Source organism: Rattus rattus, chromosome 4, assembly GCF_011064425.1.
Source record: "Rattus rattus isolate New Zealand chromosome 4, Rrattus_CSIRO_v1, whole genome shotgun sequence".
Taxonomy (NCBI): domain Eukaryota; kingdom Metazoa; phylum Chordata; class Mammalia; order Rodentia; family Muridae; genus Rattus; species Rattus rattus.
Genome location: NC_046157.1, coordinates 168,315,201 through 168,334,193, shown reverse-complemented (window position 1 = coordinate 168,334,193; position 18,993 = coordinate 168,315,201). Strand labels below are relative to the sequence as shown.

General features: G+C 39.0%; 1 protein-coding gene across 1 annotated transcript; it reads right to left on the bottom strand.

Annotated features, from left to right (window-relative positions):
- Positions 1-3,952: 3,952 nt before the first annotated feature.
- On the bottom strand, positions 3,953-4,504 carry LOC116898285 (translationally-controlled tumor protein-like). Its single transcript, XM_032899636.1, has one exon. The coding sequence runs from the start codon at positions 4,502-4,504 to the stop codon at positions 3,992-3,994; it is 513 nt and encodes a 170-aa protein (XP_032755527.1). The 3' UTR covers positions 3,953-3,991.
- Between the last annotated feature and the right edge of the window lie 14,489 nt (positions 4,505-18,993).

Here is an 18,993-nt window from a genome sequence, read left to right as displayed (position 1 = left end):
GCCATTCCATTTTCTATATTCCTATGTCAATCAGGGAAAATATTGTCTCATTGACAGTGTTTATTTGATGAAGCTTTGTCAGTTAGATCTATGTATTTGTCAGCTCCAAGGAAGAGCTCCCTGGAGCTATAGTAAAGTTCTACTCATATGGAGTGTAGCAGGAATATGGACCACCACTTCACAGGGGCCACTCTGAGAACTGATGGACTGAGAGCGAAAGTTTGGCATGGCACTAAGTGTGCACATGGATAGCCTAGATTTGGAAGAGAAGGAGTGATTGATAGTAAGAAGACCTTCAAGTGGGTCTCAAAGAGATTTAATATATGGATGCATAGATTCAGCCATCAATTAACTCACTAGATAAATATTATTTATATGTTACCACATGGAAAAAAGTATCAACAAAAGTTTAACCTGTTACAACTTCATTTTAAATTAAGAAGCCAGAGTTTTTAAAACACTGATCATCAAAGACTAAACTTTATATGCTATCTCCAAAGCAGGGCAGATCTAAATGTAGATTTAAACTTAAAGGATTTCTGTGCTAGCTATGCGTCTCTTTTCCTTAAGTCTTAATTTTTCTTTTTCTAACTGCCCTATGGATGACTATGGTTCTTAACTTGCCCTTTTCACTTCTTGTGATACACAGGACAGGAATTGAGTGGGTGACAAGGGAGGTTTTGAAGAGTGTGATGACACACAAGGAACAAAGTCAGATGATGAAGTTAGTGTTTAACACTGTTAGAAAGATGGGCAAATCATCAGGGAAATTTCTGCTCTCAGCTTTGATTCTAGGTAAGGAAGGAATCTATTCCGGGCATGGGTGAGATAATTGTTATGGAAGATTAGGACATTAGAGCATTGCCTTGTGCACTGTAGCATTCAATAATATTATATGCTTCAGTAAGCCGTGATTGAAAAATATTGTAACAGGAAGCCTAGCACTTGACACCTGGACTTAGGCAATAATTTGACTTGAAAGGCAGATGAATCAAGAAAGGAAGCGATTCCTTGGAATGGTGATGAATTTAACACTTGTTGGCTACATCTTTCAACTCTTTGCACTTGATTCTAGCTCACTACATTTTATTCCACCTTCATTAATTTAGTCTAAACTCTACTGGAAAGTGGAAGCTTGTAATGTTTGTCATACTGTAACCAACAAATACTGTGTCTTAGTTAGGGTTACTTTCACTGTGATGAAACACCACAACCAAAAGCAACTCAAGCAATAAAGGATTTATTTCACTCCATTCATAATCAAAAGATGCACAGGCAGGAACTCATGCGAGGCAGGAATCTGTAGGCAGGAGCTGATGCAGAGGCCTTGGGGGAGTGCTGTTTACTGACTTGATTCTTTCTTGGTGGTGGGAGGGGTCAGTGCACTAACTTATCTTTCACATTAGTTCCCACACCATGGGACTTCTAAGACTTTCACTGGTGTAGGCCATTGAAGTTTGGTTGGATTTATTTCCCATTCTCTAATGCATATATGTGCTACAAACAAGGCCAAAGTAGTTGCCACCTCCTTCTCACTTGGTCCAATAAGAGTAATGCTATCAATACAGTGGACCAGTGTGATATGTGAGAGAGACAGGTGACCAAGAACCTTTCAAACTAAGTTAAGACATAAGGCTCGAGTTTTAATATGTAAAGCTGTAAAGGTATACTGCTGGCCTTGCCAACTGAAAACACACTGCTTCTCCTGGTCCTTATGATCATGTCAAGAGAAAGGCATTTGCTAGATCTAGCTGCATCCCATATACCAGTAGGTATGCCTTCCCAAATATGGAGACCACTTCTGGTACAGAGTTGCAATTCAAATCACTTCTTGTTTGAGTTTTCAATAATCAGACAGATTTTCCACAATCCATCTGTCTTGTGCAATGGCCAGATAGGGGAGTTAAAGGGAGATGTGGTGGAAATTACCACCCATGTATCTTTCAAGTCCTTCATGGTGGTAATTCATGCAATTCTGAAATTCATCCAGGGATAGTTTTTGATTTAATAATTTTCCTTGCAGAGGGAAGTCTAAAGGCTTCCGCTTAGCCTTTCCAAACATAATAGTCCTCACTGTCCATTTCAGGGAACCAATATTGGAATTCTGCCAACTTCTAAGTACGTCTATCCTGACTACATTCTGAGACTAGGAAATCACTATGGAATAAGTTTGGGGACCCACTGAACTTACTGTAAGTCAGACTTCAGCCTAAACTCCATTAACCGCCTGACCTCCATAGGCCCCTGCTTTAACTGGAGGGCCACAGTGTTTCTTGGGGTCTTCTAGAATCAGTGTCAATTCAGATCCAGTATCCCTCAGAACCTGGAAATCAGATTGTTCTCTTTCTTCCAGTGTGAAGTTGCCTTTGTAAAAGGCCATAGGTTCCTCTGGGGAAAAACTAGAAACAATGCTAAGAGTATTTTAAAATAAGAGTAAAACTCTTATTTTACCAAGATCCTTCCTTAGGGAATCTGGTTCCCTTCATTCAAGGAGTTCTGGATCTGCAAACTGGTTTAAGTCTGGAAATTCATTCATGGGCTGAGATTCCCTAATGCCACAACCCAATAGAGCCTTTCTTTCATTTGAGATTTTTTTTCCTTATGCAGATCAAACATAAATGCAGTAGGCTTTTTATCTATGTCATGCCTGGAAACACCGTGACTGACTAGCCTTTACCAAAGGTCCATATAAGTCACGCTACCATAAAAATCACTTTGGCTGTTATGCCCATTAAGGGTCAGGTCATTATGGACATTGCTTTGCCCATGCTACCCATTAGAAAAAAATATGATCACGTTTCCTTTGGCAATTCAGGGCTGCCACTGAGATGTTGCTACTTTGAGACCCAATTAGAGCAATTTAATCTATCCACCTGATCAGCAGCAGCTCTGATCCTGAGGCCTAGCAAAAGGACAAGGGTAACAACAAAGTTCTTCGAAGTCTCATTATTTTTTTTTATCTTATAGGCTCGTTTCTCCAGTGTAGGGGAATGCCAGGGTGTGGAGGTGGGAGTGGGTGGGTAGGAATGGGAGCATCGTCATAGAAGCAGGGGAAGGGGAGAGGGTTTGGGAGAGGGGGGGAAAGGATAACATTTCAAATGTAAATACATAAAATATCCAAGAAAAATAAAATTAAAAAAGAGGGGGTTATTAATCTAGATTATCAAGGGGAAATTGGGTTGCTTCTTCACAAAGGAGGTAGAAAAATTATGTATATAGTACAAGAGATTCTTTATGGCATCTCTAGGAGCTACCATGTTCTGTGATTAAAGCCAGTGAGCAACTATAATAATCTGGCCCAGATAGGATGACAAGGAACACAGACCTTTCAGAAATGAAGGCATGAGTCACTCCTCCAGGAAAGGAGCCAAGACCTGCTGAGGTGTTTACTGAGGGTGGAGGAAATACTGAAGGGACAGTACAGGAAGGTAGTTATAAATTCCGGTTAAGGCCGGGTAACTAGGTGCAGGAATGAAGATTATAATTGACATGAGTATTTCTGTCATACCTTTTAAAGACCATATTTGTAAAGATGTTTTCTTTCCTCAACTTCTCTGTCATGCAATAAATCATCAATTTCTGATGCCTATGAGTTGTACACGGCATAGTTATATCATGTTAGGTACCATTATGACTTGGTTAAATATACAATGCACTTGTCATTGTCTATGAGGCATTTATGTCATTAGCAAAAACTAAGACATAGTTATTATTTTCATTTGGAGGTTAATCATGGCATAGGAGGTATGATCGTGTGTCAGCTTGACAAGGAGTAGATATTTTTTTAAAGTGAATTTAAATGCACTTTATTTTTAAACAAACCACATGACATGCTTTTTCTTAAAAAAAAAAAAATCAACGTCTCCACTCCAAATAAATCACGGTCAAAATCAAAGCTCAAGATGACATCAGTCCCATTTGTCGTAAGGCCTGGTGTTGTATGGATGGTAAGCGGCAGCCAATTATGGTGACAGGTGATAGATTCAATCTGTTAACATTTTTCCATCTCTAAGCCATCCTTAAAGAAAATCATGAATGGAGTCCCACCATCTTCACGGTACTCCAGGAGAGCAACCATACCATCTGGATTCGTGTTTTCACCAATAAAAGACTGATAGTTATTGAAATTAGCAAGCATGTGCTTAACTCGCTCCGCAGCTCCAGTCGTAAAAGGCTTTTCTCTTTCTGGTTTCTGTTCTTCAAGTTTGCCTTTGAGTGAATTCCTGTAGTCTTTGATGTACTTTTTGTAGGTGTCTTTTGTGAAGCTGGCTTCTTGTAAGTGATGGTTCATGACAATGGCCATGACTACTGTGCTTTCGGTACCTTGGTCCTCCAGACCTTCAGCGGAAGCATTTTTACCAGTGAGCGAATCATCAATGGCATCCGCTGTTCTACTGACCATCTTGCCCTCCACCTCCAGGCACAGCCCATCCGCGATCTCCTGGATTTTGTAGATGTTGGAGAACAGCTTGTCATGGCTGATGAGGTCCCGGTAGATGATCATAGTGACAGCTGGGGACAGGGGCGCCAGCCTGACAGCGAGGAGCAAGCACGAGCACGGTGGGAGAGCGGGCAGAAAAGGCGGCCTCGGGCGCTGCCCAACCTCATATCAAGGAGTAGATTTATGATGGCTATTTTTGGTTGTTAGCTTGACTACATCTGGAATTAACCAAAATACCAAGGCTGGAAAAGGATTAATAATAATAATAATAATAATAATAATAATAATAATAATAATAATAATAATAATAATGATGATGATGATGATGGTGGTGGTGGTGGTGGTGGTGGTGGTGGTGGTGGTGGTGGTGGTGGTGATGATGATGATATATTATTATTATATCATTTAAAGTGGGAAGACATACTTTTAATCTGGATTTTTGATGTGGGAAAGTACACTTTTTATTCAGATCTTTTGAGTTGGGAAGATTCACTTTTAATCTGGGCTCCACCTCTGGGTGGCAGTCTATATAAAAGACACGGAAGAAGGAAAGCTTTGCTTCCTTTATTCTTTTCTTTTTCTCACTCTGGCTGGCAAATCCATTCCTTCACTGAATGGATAAGGTCCAGCTGAGACACCTAGTCTTGTGGACTGAACAACCACTGGATTCTTGGCACCTCCCATTGGTAGACAGCCATTGTTACACAAGCTAGACCACAGCCTGCAAGCCACTCTAATAAATTCCCTCCAACATATAAACATTATATGTAATGGAATATATATATATGTATATATATATATATATATATATTAGTTCCATGACTAATTTATGCTAACAACAGTTTTCAGTCAGACATCTGTTTTAGTGCAGATCTTTTGAGAGACAGAAATTTTCTGTCAACAAGCAAGTTTGGGTAGCACTTGGGAGATATGTAGCTCTTTTGAACTTTGTCAACAGATTTAGAATCACTGCTGTTGTTCTCCTGCTTCATTTGGATAATAATCCAATCAAATGGGAGACAAAAGCCCAACCCAAACGCTGGTAGAACTGAACAACTGGAGGAAGCTAGCCTGCAAATCAGAATGGAGACCGGGGACAGTAGGAGCGCTCAGATTGTCTGTGATAGGGCTAAGCATTGAAAAATTCCAACTCTGGTCAACTAGATTTTATAAAGCCCAAGTCCATGATACAAGTCCAAAACATTTTTTTTTAGAAAGACTGGTAAAAGGAATTTAAAAAAAGAGACTGAAGATACGTGAGATTTAATTTATGCTCAGATTTCAAGACATGACTTTTCCCATGCTTGTGGAATTTTCTAAAAGCTTATGCTCAATTATGTAATTATCTTGTAGTGCACCAATAACAGTTAATATACTGACACCAGCATATGAATAAAAATCTGAAAAGCCTTAGATATTAAATTCAGAAGCTTTAAAATATGTGCAGGTGAGTAAAAATCTGCCCCTGACCTGCAAGTCTGCAGTTGAGACCTTTGGCTAAAACGATGCCAGGACTTTGGTTTCTTATTATCACATTATTCTATCGCTCCCCCCTGTACTGTGTAAGAGTGGTCTAGGCCTCTTAATGTTTAATTCTCTTATGACTGGGATTCAACCTTGTATGCCACTCCAGACTGATCCCTGGTTTTTAAATAATTCATCAAACTACTCGTCAAAGTTTTTCCATCCTGTAAGAAAGTTAAAAGCAGATGGACATAATTTTGTAACTTATGTTTAGTTCTTCAGGCGCTCACATGTATAAAACATTGCTAAAGAAAATGTTAATAGATGGAAAACACAAGTGTAATCGCATCTGATGCCTTTTATTTCTCCTGCTTTATAGACTGTAGTATAGTCACATCATTTTGCCTCCTTCTTTCCTTCCTTCCAAGCCTCCCATACATTCTTCCTTGATCACTTACAAATTCAGAGCCTTATTCCTCATTTATTCTTGATACACACACACACACACACATGTAGATGCATGCATTAGTAGTGAATGAAGAAAATATATAATCTATTTATGCATATATATTCATAAACACAACCTGCTCAGTCTGCATGATGTTTCTTGTATGTATGTTTTATGTATGAATGCATGCGCTGACCATTTGATACTGGATAATCAATTGGTGAGTTTTTCCCCGAGGAAGACTATTTCTCCCACTCTCCTTATTCCTTAGCTGCCTGCCATTCTTTGTGAAGGCTTGAGGCCTTATGGGATTTACCTCATGCACTTTGGCACGTCTATTGTCTCTGTTCAGGTCACATTTGGCCAGTCGTGTTGGTGAGACTTTATGGGCAAAGCTTCTGACATGACTAGGAGACATAATCTTCCAGCCAACTCTCTGAGCCTCTGTCTTGTACAATCTTCGCAACCCCCTTCTGCAACGTCCACTGACTGAGCCTGAGGTGCTGGAGTTGTTATGGAGATGTGTCCACTGGGGATGGGCTCCACAATTCTAAAGGGCTGAGGTACCTAATCTGTAGGTATTAGAGCAAATATTTAGGGTGTAGTTAGAGAGAATGCTGGTTTAGTGAAGTGATGGATATAGATTCCCCTCTAAGGTCTATGACTTCAATACCAGGCAACCCTTCCCTCTTCTTGAGTGAGTCTTAAGGCCAATAGATAGCTTCTGGTTATTTCTAAGGCATACGTGCCACAGATGTGCATTGAGGGTTACTGTGCCATGCTAGTTATTGTAGGATTCATAGGCATCACAGCTTGTACAGCATCTCTGGAACCATGAGAGATAGTTCTCAGGGAGGAAGATTCCTGTCAGTTCCACCTCAGAGGCCTCTGGAACTCGTGTCTGAAGCACAAGGTTTCTAGATCACCATGAAAGGCAACCAGAAGCGATAGTGATAGTCTGTAATGTTCTGGTAGGTTCTTGGATATCCAGACCCACAACTCAAAAGAGGGTTTCTCATGCCTCGAGTTGGGGTTTTTCTTAGGTGGTCTTTGGCTCTTACAGGAAACATTGGCAGCAACCATGAGAAAATTAAATTAAAATTGAGCCTGGCCTGGCTGTTCTCTGTGAGGGCCTACCAGTGCTGACTGAGACAGAAGCAGATACTCAACCATTGGACTGACCCTGTGGCTGAATTGGGGGAGGATTGAAGAAGCTGAAGGGGAGAGCAAACCCATAGGAAGACCAACAGTCTCAACTAACCCAGACCCCAGGGAGCTCCCAGAGACCATGCCACCAAACAGGAGCACACATGGGTCAGTCCAAGACCCCTGGGACACATGTAGCAGAAGTTGGCTTGGTCTGGACTCTGGGAGAAGATGCACAATCCTTGAGAGACTCGAGGGCCCCAGGGAAGAGAGAGGCCTGGTGGGGAGGGAAGCGCCCTCTCAGAGGCAAAGGGAAGGAGGAATGGGATTTGGAACACTGTGTGTATGTATGGGGGGGATGCCGAGGAGGGGCAACAACTGGAATGTAGCTAAAAAATAACTTGGGTTGGGGATTTAGCTCAGTGGTAGAAACTTAAAAATACAAAAATAAATTTAAACTACATATGCATATTTAAACTTATGTATGTTTTAGATTTGTCTTTCATAGGTAGATAGTAAGTGACTACTTATGGCTTTTTCACACATTTCTACTGATTTTTTTCACCCCCTCCACTCCCTGTTCCCTTTTTCCCTTTCCCCAATCAGATCAGTGTATCTGCTGCTCTTTCTCTGTCACTACGAACCCGGTTGCAGGAATGGTCCCTTTTTACTTTCCTTGTTTCTGCTGTAGTTCATGGGATGTCCTCACATCTGAAGATTTGAATTAGGAGCCTCCATCGAAAGAAAACATTCTAGACAGTTTGTTTCTCTGGATCTGGATAAACTCAGTCAATATGATCTTTTCTAATTTTATCCGTTTACCTTCCAAGTTCATAGTTTCATTTTTCTTCGCAGCTGAATAGTATTCCATCCTGTATTTGTACTGTATTTTCATTACCTATATGTCAACTGTAGGGCATTTATTTATTTATTTATTTATTATTTATTTATTTATTTTCCATTTTTTTGATCTGGTGATTTGAGTGGCAGTGACCATTCTTGAGCACATATCGATGGCGTAGGACATCGCATTCTTGGGCACATGCCAAGGACTGGTACAGCTGGGTCATTGGTAGATTTATTTGTAGTTTTTAAAGAATTCTTCATGCTAATTTTCATAGTGGCTGCATCAGTTTGCAATCCCAGCAACAGGAATTCCCTTTTCCCTACCATCACCAAAATGATTATTAGAGAAAATAGCGTGTTAAAATCAACTAAGATTAGTGTCATGATGTTAAATCAAGTAGTATGATTTTAATGAAATTAGGTATACCAGAATTTGATGTACATATGTTTATGGTAGTAATATCTTCTTGGTTAACTATTCCCTTGGTTAGAATGAAATGTTCAAGTTTGAGTGATATTAGAAAATCAGTGTCTGCTTACTTTCAGGTCTCATGTGATTGGAATACTTTTATCTCTCCTGTTACCGTAACATGGTAATTGCTTGTAAAGCTAAGACATGACCACATAGCAATAGTGCCATTATATTTTCCTATTCAATTTTAAAAAATCAGAAAATTTACTTGTCTACAGCACTTTTGGTTTTTCCTTTCTCTCTCCCTTCTTCCCCCCTCCTCCCTCCCTCCCTCCCTCCCTCTCTCTCTTCCTCTCTCTCTTTCTTACTTCTGTCCTCCCTCCTTCCCTCTGTCCTCTTCCCTCTCTTTTTTCTTTCAATATTTATCTATATGTGCAGGGGCATAGACAAAAGCAAACCAAGAAGCAAACAAACACAAAAGTTATGTTCGTATCAATGCCTTAAGATGCTTCTTATGTGTTATTTTGTATAGCTTTGCAGGTATAGAACGTGTATTTAAATATTTACTGTAGGTTGAGGTTTTGAGTTACTGTTTTGTATATGTTGAAAGTCAGTTGTTTATCTGGTTTCTTTTATTGTGTGTAGACACATAGGTTTTTGTTGTTGTTGTTTTCTTGTCACACTGATTACTGAGGAATCTGTCTTTCAGCCTATTGATATTTTTGGAGCACAATGTTAATGTAATTGTAAATGGCTTTGGTTGTGTGGCCTGAATTCTGCTGAATGCTGTCGGTGATTTTTGAAATAACCCCACTGTCTTGTCTGCTAAGGTCTTGTTCTGTGTTTTGAGATCAGGTATTGCGACATGTCCGTGTACATTTTTTTCGCCCTCAGAATATTTTTAAAGCTATTTAGGGGGTTTTCTTTTGTGAACATGTGAATATTTTAGATGCCTATTCTGTTCCTTTTCTATATATAATGGGTAGATATGAGCTATAATACATTTAAAATTGCTTTGGAAAATATTGACATTTTAAGCAGTATTTATTCTTCCAATCAATAAGATGTTTCTCACTAATGTCTTTTTGAATTTATTATATTAGTATCATAATTATCATTTTCATTTGTTTTTTAAATTGGATATTTTTATTTACATTTAAAATATTACTCCCTTTCCCTGTTTCCCCATCTATAAACCCCCCATTCCCTCCCACTCCCACTTCTATGAGGTGTTCCCCCCAACCACCCCTTTTCCTGCCCTGACATTCCCCTACACTGGGGGGTCCAGCCTTGGCAGGACCAAGGGCTTCTCCTCCCATGGGTGCACAACAAGGCCATCCTCTGCTACATATGCAGCTGGAGCCATGGGTCTGTCCATGTGTACTCTTTGGATGGTGGTTTAGTTCCTGGGAGTCTGGTTGGTTGATATTGTTGTTCTTATGGGGTTGCAAACCCCTTCAGCTCCTTCAGTCCTTTCTCTAACTCTTCCAATGGGGACCCCGTTCTCAAGTGAATGGTTTGCTGCTAGCATTCACCTTTGTATTTCTCAGGCTCTGGCTGAGCCTCTCAGGAGAGAGCTATGTCAGGGTCTTGGCAGCATGCACTTCTTGGCTTCATCAATATTGTCTGGGTTTGGTGGCTGTAGGTATATGGGCTGGATCCCCAGGTGGGGCAGGCTCTGAATGACTGTTCCTTCAGTCTCTGCTCCAAACTTTGCTCCATATCCCCTTCTATGAATATCCTCCCCCCATTTTTTTCTTTTCTTTTTTTCAGAGCTGGGGATCGAACCCAGGGCTTTGCGGTTGCTAGGCAAGAGCTCTACCACTGAGCTAAATCCCCAACCCCTATTTTTCCCCCTTTTAAGAAGGAACGAAGCACCTGCACTTTGGCTTCTTGAGCTTCATGTGGTCTGTGGATTGTATCTTGGGTAATCTGAGCTTTTGGGCTAATATCCACTTATCAATGAGTGCATATCATGTGTGTTTTGTGTGTGTGTGTGTGTGTGTGTGTGTGTTTGTGTGTGTGATTGGGTTGTCATTTTGAAGGTTGTTTATGTTCATGCCTAACTTTGTTCCTGTGCATTTTCATGCCTAATGTGAGTGGGGTTGCTTTTTTTGAATTCCTTTTGAGCAACTTAATAATTCGTATATAAAAACATGACTGATCTCACTTCCTAAAACCTGACAGAATTCATTGAATATATTTGTCAATTCTGTCCTATTTATGGGAGAGTTTGGTTTTTCTATATATATAAAATAATGTTATCTGCAAACAGGAATCATTTGATCTCTATCTTTCTTTTTTATGTGGATGCCTCTAATTTTCTTCAGTGTTTTTTATTACATTACCAATACAGAACTGAATATGGATGTTGAAAAATGGAAATATTTGTCTTCTCCTGACCTTAGAGAAAATGATTTCACTGTTTTCCATTCAATATGATGTTGGCTATGGATCTTGATTTAACTTTGTTTTTAATAGCTGAGTAGTACCCCATTGTGTAGATGTACTACATTTTCTGTATCCATTCCTCTGTTGAAGGGCATCTGGGTTCTTTCTTTCCAGCTTCTGGCTATTATAAATCAGGCTGCTATGAACATAGTTGTATCTTGGGTATTCTGAGCTTTTGGTCTAGTGTCCACTTAACAGTAAGTGCGTACCATGTGTTATTTATTTATTATTTATTTATTATTTATTTATTTATTTATTTCTGTGATTGAGTTACCTCACTCAGGATGATATTTTCTACTTCCATCCATTTGCTTATGAATTTCATGAAGTCATTGTTTTTGATAGCTGAATAGTACTCCATTGTGTAAATGTACCACATTTTCTGTATCCATTCTTCTGTTGAAGGGCATCTGGGTTCTTTCCAGCTTCTGGCTATTATGAACATAGTGGAGCATGTGTCCTTGTTATATGTTGGAGCATCTTTTGGGCATATGACCAGGAGAGGTATAGCTGGGTCCTCAGGTAGTTCAATGTCCAATATTCTGAGAATCCTCCAGACTGATTTCCAGAATGGTTGTACCAGCTTACAATTCCAACAACAATGGAGGAGTGTTCGTCTTTCTCCACATCCTCACCAGCATTTGTTGTCACCTGAGCTTTTTTTTTCATTAGATATATCTCTTTATTTACATTTCAAATGGCACTCCTTTTCCCAGTTTCCTGTCCATAAACCCCATCCCCACCCATTCCCCCATACGTGTGTTCCCCCATCCACCCCCCTTACCAGCCCCTTAACATTCCCCTGCACTAGGGATCCAACCTTGGCAGGACCAAGGGCTTCCCCTTCCCCTGGTTCCCCAACAAGGCTGTTCTCTGCTACGTATGCAGTTGGAGCCCTGGATCAATCCATGTATAGTCTTTCAGTAGTAGTTTAGTCCCTAGAAGCTCTGGTTTGTTGGCATTGTTGTTCTTATGGGGTTGCAAGTTCCTTCAGCTCTTTCAATCCTTCCCAAAGGGGATCCTGTTCTCAGTTCAGTGGTTTACTGCTAGCATTGATCTCTGTATTGGACGTGCTCTGGATATGACTCTCAGGAGAGATCTATATCCAGTCCCTTTCAGCATGCACTTTTTTTTTTTGATCTTAGCCATTCTGACTGGTATGAGATGGAATCTCAGGGTTATTTTAATTTGCATTTCCCTGATGACTACAGATGTTGAACATTTCTTTAGGTGCTTCTCAGCCATTTGATATTTCTCAGTTGAGAATTCTTTGTTTAGGTCTGTACCTCATTTTTAAATAGGGTTCTTTAATTCTCCGGATTCTAACTTCTTGAGTTCTTTGTATATATTGGATATTAGTCATCTATTGGATGTAGGATTGGTAAAGATCTTTTCCCAATCTGTTGGTTGCCGTTTTGTCCTAATGACAGTGTCCTTTGCCTTACAGAAGCTTTGCAATTTTATGAGGTCCCATTTGTCAATTCTTGATCTTAGAGAATAAGGCATTGTTGTTCTGCTCAGGAAATTTCCCCCAGTGTCCATGTATTTGGGGTTCTTCCTTCTTTTTCTTCTATTAGTTTGAATGTATCTGGTTTTATGTGGAGGTCCTTGATCCACTTGGATTTGAGCTTTGTGCAAGGGGATAAGAATGGATTGATTTGCATTCTTCTACATGCTGACTGCCAGTTGAACCAACACCATTTGTTGACAATGCTGTCTTTTTTTCCCACTGGATTATATTAGCTCCTTTGTCAAAGATCAAGTGACCAAATGTGTGTGGGTTCATTTTTCAGTCTTCAATTCTATCCCATTGATCTACCTGCCTATCTCTGTACCACCATACAGTTTTTATGCTCTGTAATAGAGCTTGAAATCAGGGATTGTGATTCCCCCAGAAGTTCTTTTATTGTTGAGGATAGTTTTTACTATCCTGGGCTTTTTGTTATTCCAAATGAATTTGCAAATTGCTCTTTCTAACTCTATGAATAATTGAGTTGGGATTTTGATGTGGATTGCAGTGGATTTGTAGATTGTCTTTGGCAAGCTGGCCATTTTTACAATATTAATTCTGCCAATCCATGAGCATGGAAGTTCTTTACATCTTCTGAGATCTTCATCAATTTCTTTCGTCAGAGACTTGTAGTTCTCATCATACAGATCTTTTTACTTGCTTGATTAGAGTCACACCAAGGTATTTTATAGTATTTGTGACTATTATGAAGGGTGTCGTTTCTCAGCCTGTTTATCCTGTGAGTAGAGGAAGGCTACTGATTTGAATTAATTTTACATCCAGCCACTTTGCTGTAGTTGTTTATCAAATTTAGGAGTGCTCTGGTGGAATTTTTCAGTCACTATCATATCATCTACAAATAGTGATATTTTGACTTCTTCTTTTTCCAATCTGTATCCCCTTGACCTCCTTTTGTTGTCTCATTACTCTGGCTAGGACTTCGAGTACTATATTGAATAAATAGGGAGAGAGTGGGCAGCCTTGTCTGTTCCTTGATTTTAGTGGAACAGTGACCTTTGCCTCAAGGTTCTCTCCGTTTAGTTTGATATTGGTTACTGGTTTGCTGCATATTGCTTTTGCTATGTTTAGGTATGGGCCTTGAATTCCTGATCTTTCCAAGACTTTTAACATAAAAGGGTGTTGAATTTTGTCAAATGCTTTTTCAGCATCTAATGAGATGATCATGTGGTTTTTTTTCTTAGAGTTTGTTTATATAGTGGATTTCATTGATAGATTTCCTTATGTTGAACCATCCCCACATCCCTGGGATGAAACCTACTTGATCAAGATGGATGATTGTTTTCATGTGTTTTTGGATTCAGTTTTTGAGAATTTTATTGAGTATTTTTGCATAAATATTCATAAGGGAAATTGGTCTGAAGTTCTCTTTGTTGGGTCTTTCTGTGGTTTAGGTATATGTGTAATTGTTGCTTCATAGAAGAAATTGGGTAGTGTTCCTTCTGTTTCTACTTTGGGAATAATTTGGACAGTATTGGTATGAGGTCTTCTATGAAGTTTTTATAGAATTCTGCACTAAACCCATCTGATTCTGGTCTCCTTTTGGTTGGGAGGATTTAAATTACTGTTTCTATTTAGGGATTATGGGACAGTTTAGATGGTTTATCTGATCCTGATTTTAAATTGTTACCTGGTGTCTGTCTCAAAAATTGTCCATTTCATCCAGATTTTCCAGTTTTGTTGAGTATAGGCTTTTGTTGCAGGATCTGATGATTCTTTGGTTTGTATTGTTATGTCACCCCTTCCCTTTCTGGTTTTATTAATTTGCATACTGTCTCTGTGCCCTCTGGTTAGTCTGGCTAAGAGTTTATCTATCTTGTTGATTTTCTCAAAGAACCAGCTCCTGGTTTTGTTTGATATTTTTGTTTTCTTTTTTGTTTCTACTTGGTTGATTTCAGCCATGAGTTTGATTATTTCATGCCATGTGCTCCTCTTGAGTGTATTTGCTTCTTTTTATTCTTGTGCTTTTATGTGTGCTGTCAAGCTGCTAGTGTATGTGAATACATGTATTACAATTCAGTTTGCATTCTACATTATCTGTCTTTATTTTAGTCTTTTAGTCAGTATGAGTCATCATGATTTTGAGATACTATATCCAGGAAGAGTAAATTAGGCAAAATAATTTCAAGTTGTTTTAGTCTGATGAAGCTAAGGGCTAGTATATATCCTAATGTGGAGTTAACTGAAGGAAAAACCTTTGGGAAAAATTACCAGGCTTATTAATCAATACAATTCCATCTAGCATGATACATAATATTTAGGATGTTTTTCTGCAGAAGAAATATACTTTACATTGAATTTTATTAAAGAAGGTCACTTAAACACCTTAACAGAAAACAATGTCTGTGGAAACCAGATAGCTAAAATGCAAGCAAAATTTGTGCAAAGCCAGCATGTTCTGAGATACATGGATACTTCTTTGGAGGGCAAGCTATTAAATTTAATTTGCAAAAGGGCAGAGAATGTTTATGAATCTTTTAGCACTCCAACAGTCTGATGTATGAGTGAGCCAAGTCATGCACACTTGCTCATTATCAAAGAATACCAGAAGAGCTTGGTAAAAGGTTACAGACAAACCACAAAGTTGGTTAGAGAAAAAAGACTTTCAGGAAGATTAATTGAATTGAGGTTATTTTGCCTGAAGCATGAAAAACTAAGGAGAATTTCATTTGCCATCCGTTTATATCATCATGGTTTTATAGCTTAATAACAATATATGCTTATACAAATGTTCGTATTGCACAGAAATGTACCTGCCCAGAGTGAAGAGTACTTGTTAACCCCAGCCATGGCCTTCACTAGCAGCTGATTAAGTAAATGTATATATCCTTTGATACCTTCCCTACACAGTTTTAAAAATACTAAGTATGCTCTTAATTAATAGTGATTATTCAAGTTCCAAACTTATTAAGTTACCAGAGAGGAGAGTGGTAGAGAAAGGAGAAATGCCATATTAGCAGAAAGAGGAAAAAGTAATGCAGGAAACATAGAAAACATTTTGAAGATTTCTCTCTAGAACACTGAGTCTCTAAGATTAGGAAGAAAGCTTGAATATGGAGGGGAAGGTAGGAGTCTGTGCTAATCTGGAAATGTTATCTGAAGGAAAACATTTAGGTAGCCAGACCCACACATGAATCCATTGAGTGCCTCTTTGGGAGTGGAAATTCGCCTATTTCTTTTGGATAGAAGCAATAAAAATTGTTGGGAGTGATGCCCTTAAAACCCTCCATTATTGATGTTAATTATATAGTTAGAGTTAAGTATGACTGGATTCATGGAAAATCCCTAGTCAGCTGCAGAAGACTAATACAAATCTGGTGGTCAGGATGAATGATGATATGATAAAGTTGTGACCTTGGTGAGAAGTACATCTGATGTCAAGATGTCCAATGTGATGACCTGTAACCTTTCTGAAAAACCAACATCCTGTTGACATCAACTGACCACAGGAGTACTGTGTCCTTGGCCTATATAAATGTTTCACACTTCCCTCCTCCCTCTGTTACCCCTGTTATGGTATAAATTCAGCCTTGGGAAAAAATAAAATTGTTGCCTTGATCAGACTCTTGTCTTGGCATCATTCTTCTCGTCTCTTGTCCCCCATTCTCTTCCAGGTACCCTCAGCACCCTTGTTGACAAAAAATGATGTAATTTGAAGTCTTTGAAAGAAGAGATAGAGGAAGTTTGTATGAGTTTATTCCCTCCAGTTCCTATACTAGTCACAACATGTTAAGAAAACATGGTAAAAGATGCTTCAACATACAACAAAGACACATGCTCCACTATGTTCATAGCAGTCTGATTTATAATACCCAGAAGCTGGAAAAAACCCAGATGTCCTTCAACAGAGGAATGGATACAGAAAATGTGGTACATCTACACAATGGAGTACTAATGAGCATCAAAAACAATGACTTCATGAAATTCTTAGGCAAATGGATGGAACTAGAAAATATCATCCTGAGTGAGGTAACCCAATCACAGAAAAACATACATGGTATGCACTCACTGACAAGTGGATATTAGCCCAAAAGCTCGAATTACCCAAGATACAATCCACGGACCACATTAAGATCAAGAAGGATGACCAAAGTGAGGATGCTTCACTCCTTCTTAAAAGGGGGAACAAAAATATTCATAGGAGGGGTATGGAGGCAAAATCTGGAGTATAGACTGAAGGAATGACCAATCAGAGCTTGCCCCACATACATGGTGTATATAGCCCATGTATATACATCCACCAAAACCAGATAAGATCAATGAAGCTGAGAAGTGCATGCTGACAGGAGCCAGATATAGTTGTCTCCTGAGAGGCTCAGCCAGAATATTTAAAATACAGAGTTGAATGATAGCAGCAAACCATTGAACTGAGAACTGGATCCCCATTGGAGGAATTAAAGAAAGGATTGAAAGAACTGAAGGGGTTTGCAACCCTGTGAGAACAACAATGCCAACCAACCAGAGCTCCCAGGGACTAAACCACTACCCAAAGACTATACATGGACTGACCCATGGCTCCAGCTGCATATGTAGCAGAGGATGGCCTTGTTGGGCATCAATGGAAGGAGAAGCCCTTGGTCCTGACAAGACTGGATCCCCCACTGTAGGGAAATGTTGGGGGTGGGAAGGAAGGGGGTGGTTGGGGAGGGGAATACCTATATAGAAGAAGGGGAGGGGGATTAGATAGGGGTCTTATGTCTAGGAAACTGTGAAAGTGAATAACATTTCTAATGTAAATAAAGAAATCCAATACAAGAAAAAAAGAAAGGTCAAATTAAAAAACAAACAAACAAACAAACAAACAAAACCAAGAACAACAACAGCAGCAGCAGCAGCAACAACAACAACAACAACAAAGAATCCATGGTGACCGCCAAGAAACCATGGGACAACATTTGATTGAGAATGTTTGAGACAGAAAGATTGGAGGCAAGAGAGCATGACTTGACAGCATCACTGAGCTCTAATGCCTGAACTGTGTATGTCTAAGTATCTTTATGATATGACAACACATCTTACTATTTATGATTGTCCTTAGTTCCTACTTCTAGTTCCTGAAAGTTTTCCTAAGAGAAACGACGTTAAAGTTTCTTCTATTACCTGCTTTGATTTGACTGTTTGAATTGACTCTACATCTGGCTTCCAAATATAGACCCAAGAAACCTATCAAGTTGAAATCTTGTTAGGGAATGAGGGGGGTTCTTTTATTTTTAATATTCTACTATGCAAAAGGCACACAATGAATGATGAAATAAAATAAAAGGTGTTTTAGAAACTTAGTCTGGAGTCAGAAAAAGCCAAATTGGGTCTTGTGCCCAAAAAATTGTATCACGAGGGCTAGAGAAACCATTCATTGGTTACAATTCCAAATCCACGTTTGGCATGAGCTATGTCCGCGGGTGGCTCACATCTGTAACTCCTGTGACTTCAGGGAACCTCGTACCTTCTTCTTCCCTCTTCAGGCACATCCATTTAGCATGCTCACATTGCCTCTCACACACATATCATTATAAATGAAAAACAATGTTTAAGAAAAATTATATTTTGAAGTAAGATAAAATCAGCTGAACAGGAAACCCAAGTTCGCTGGCTTTGGACCCACTGTAGCACAATAGTTAACAGGGTGGGTTTGTGGACTGTCTGTGTTTGACTGATGTCATTGTCTAGGTAGGAGTTAGAGGAGAATTCACCTCCTCACATGCCATCTTTACGTACCACATGTAAAATGCACAGCAGGAACGTACCCATTCTAGGGTATTTTCACAAATATTAAAAATTATACATATATTCATATATATAATTTCATAAAAGTGCCTGATTATTTATAAATCGTCAGCTTACCACCTATGAGGCTCTTTCTTTAGAATCCTGTCCCATGAATAGTGCTCATTAACATAATTTATTAATTAATTTATTCTCCCCCAAATTTCCTTTCAGTATTGTTGGAGGAACTTCAAACATATCCACATACATTTTATTGCTGTTCTCTTATTTTTCAACAATCTCAATACTTCCATAAAATATTTCATCTGTCTTCTATTCATGTATTTGTTTAAATATCACAAAATTTATAAAAAGAATTCTGAATAAACTGTTTGAGGCAATTGAGCTTGAACTAAATATAGTATAGCTTACAGGGAGCTGCAGGGACTCTAGGAACAGTACACTCAAACAAAATTTTGATAAGAAAGCAAGGCATCAATAATCAAGTCTGAGGACTCTGATGGTTAAGAGCTACTGTCAACTTGATGAGGTCT

Excerpts from the sequence above, each read along its gene's own strand:
- LOC116898285 (XM_032899636.1), bottom strand. The coding sequence starts at position 4,504 with ATGATCATCTACCGGGACCTCATCAGCCATGACAAGCTGTTCTCCAAC.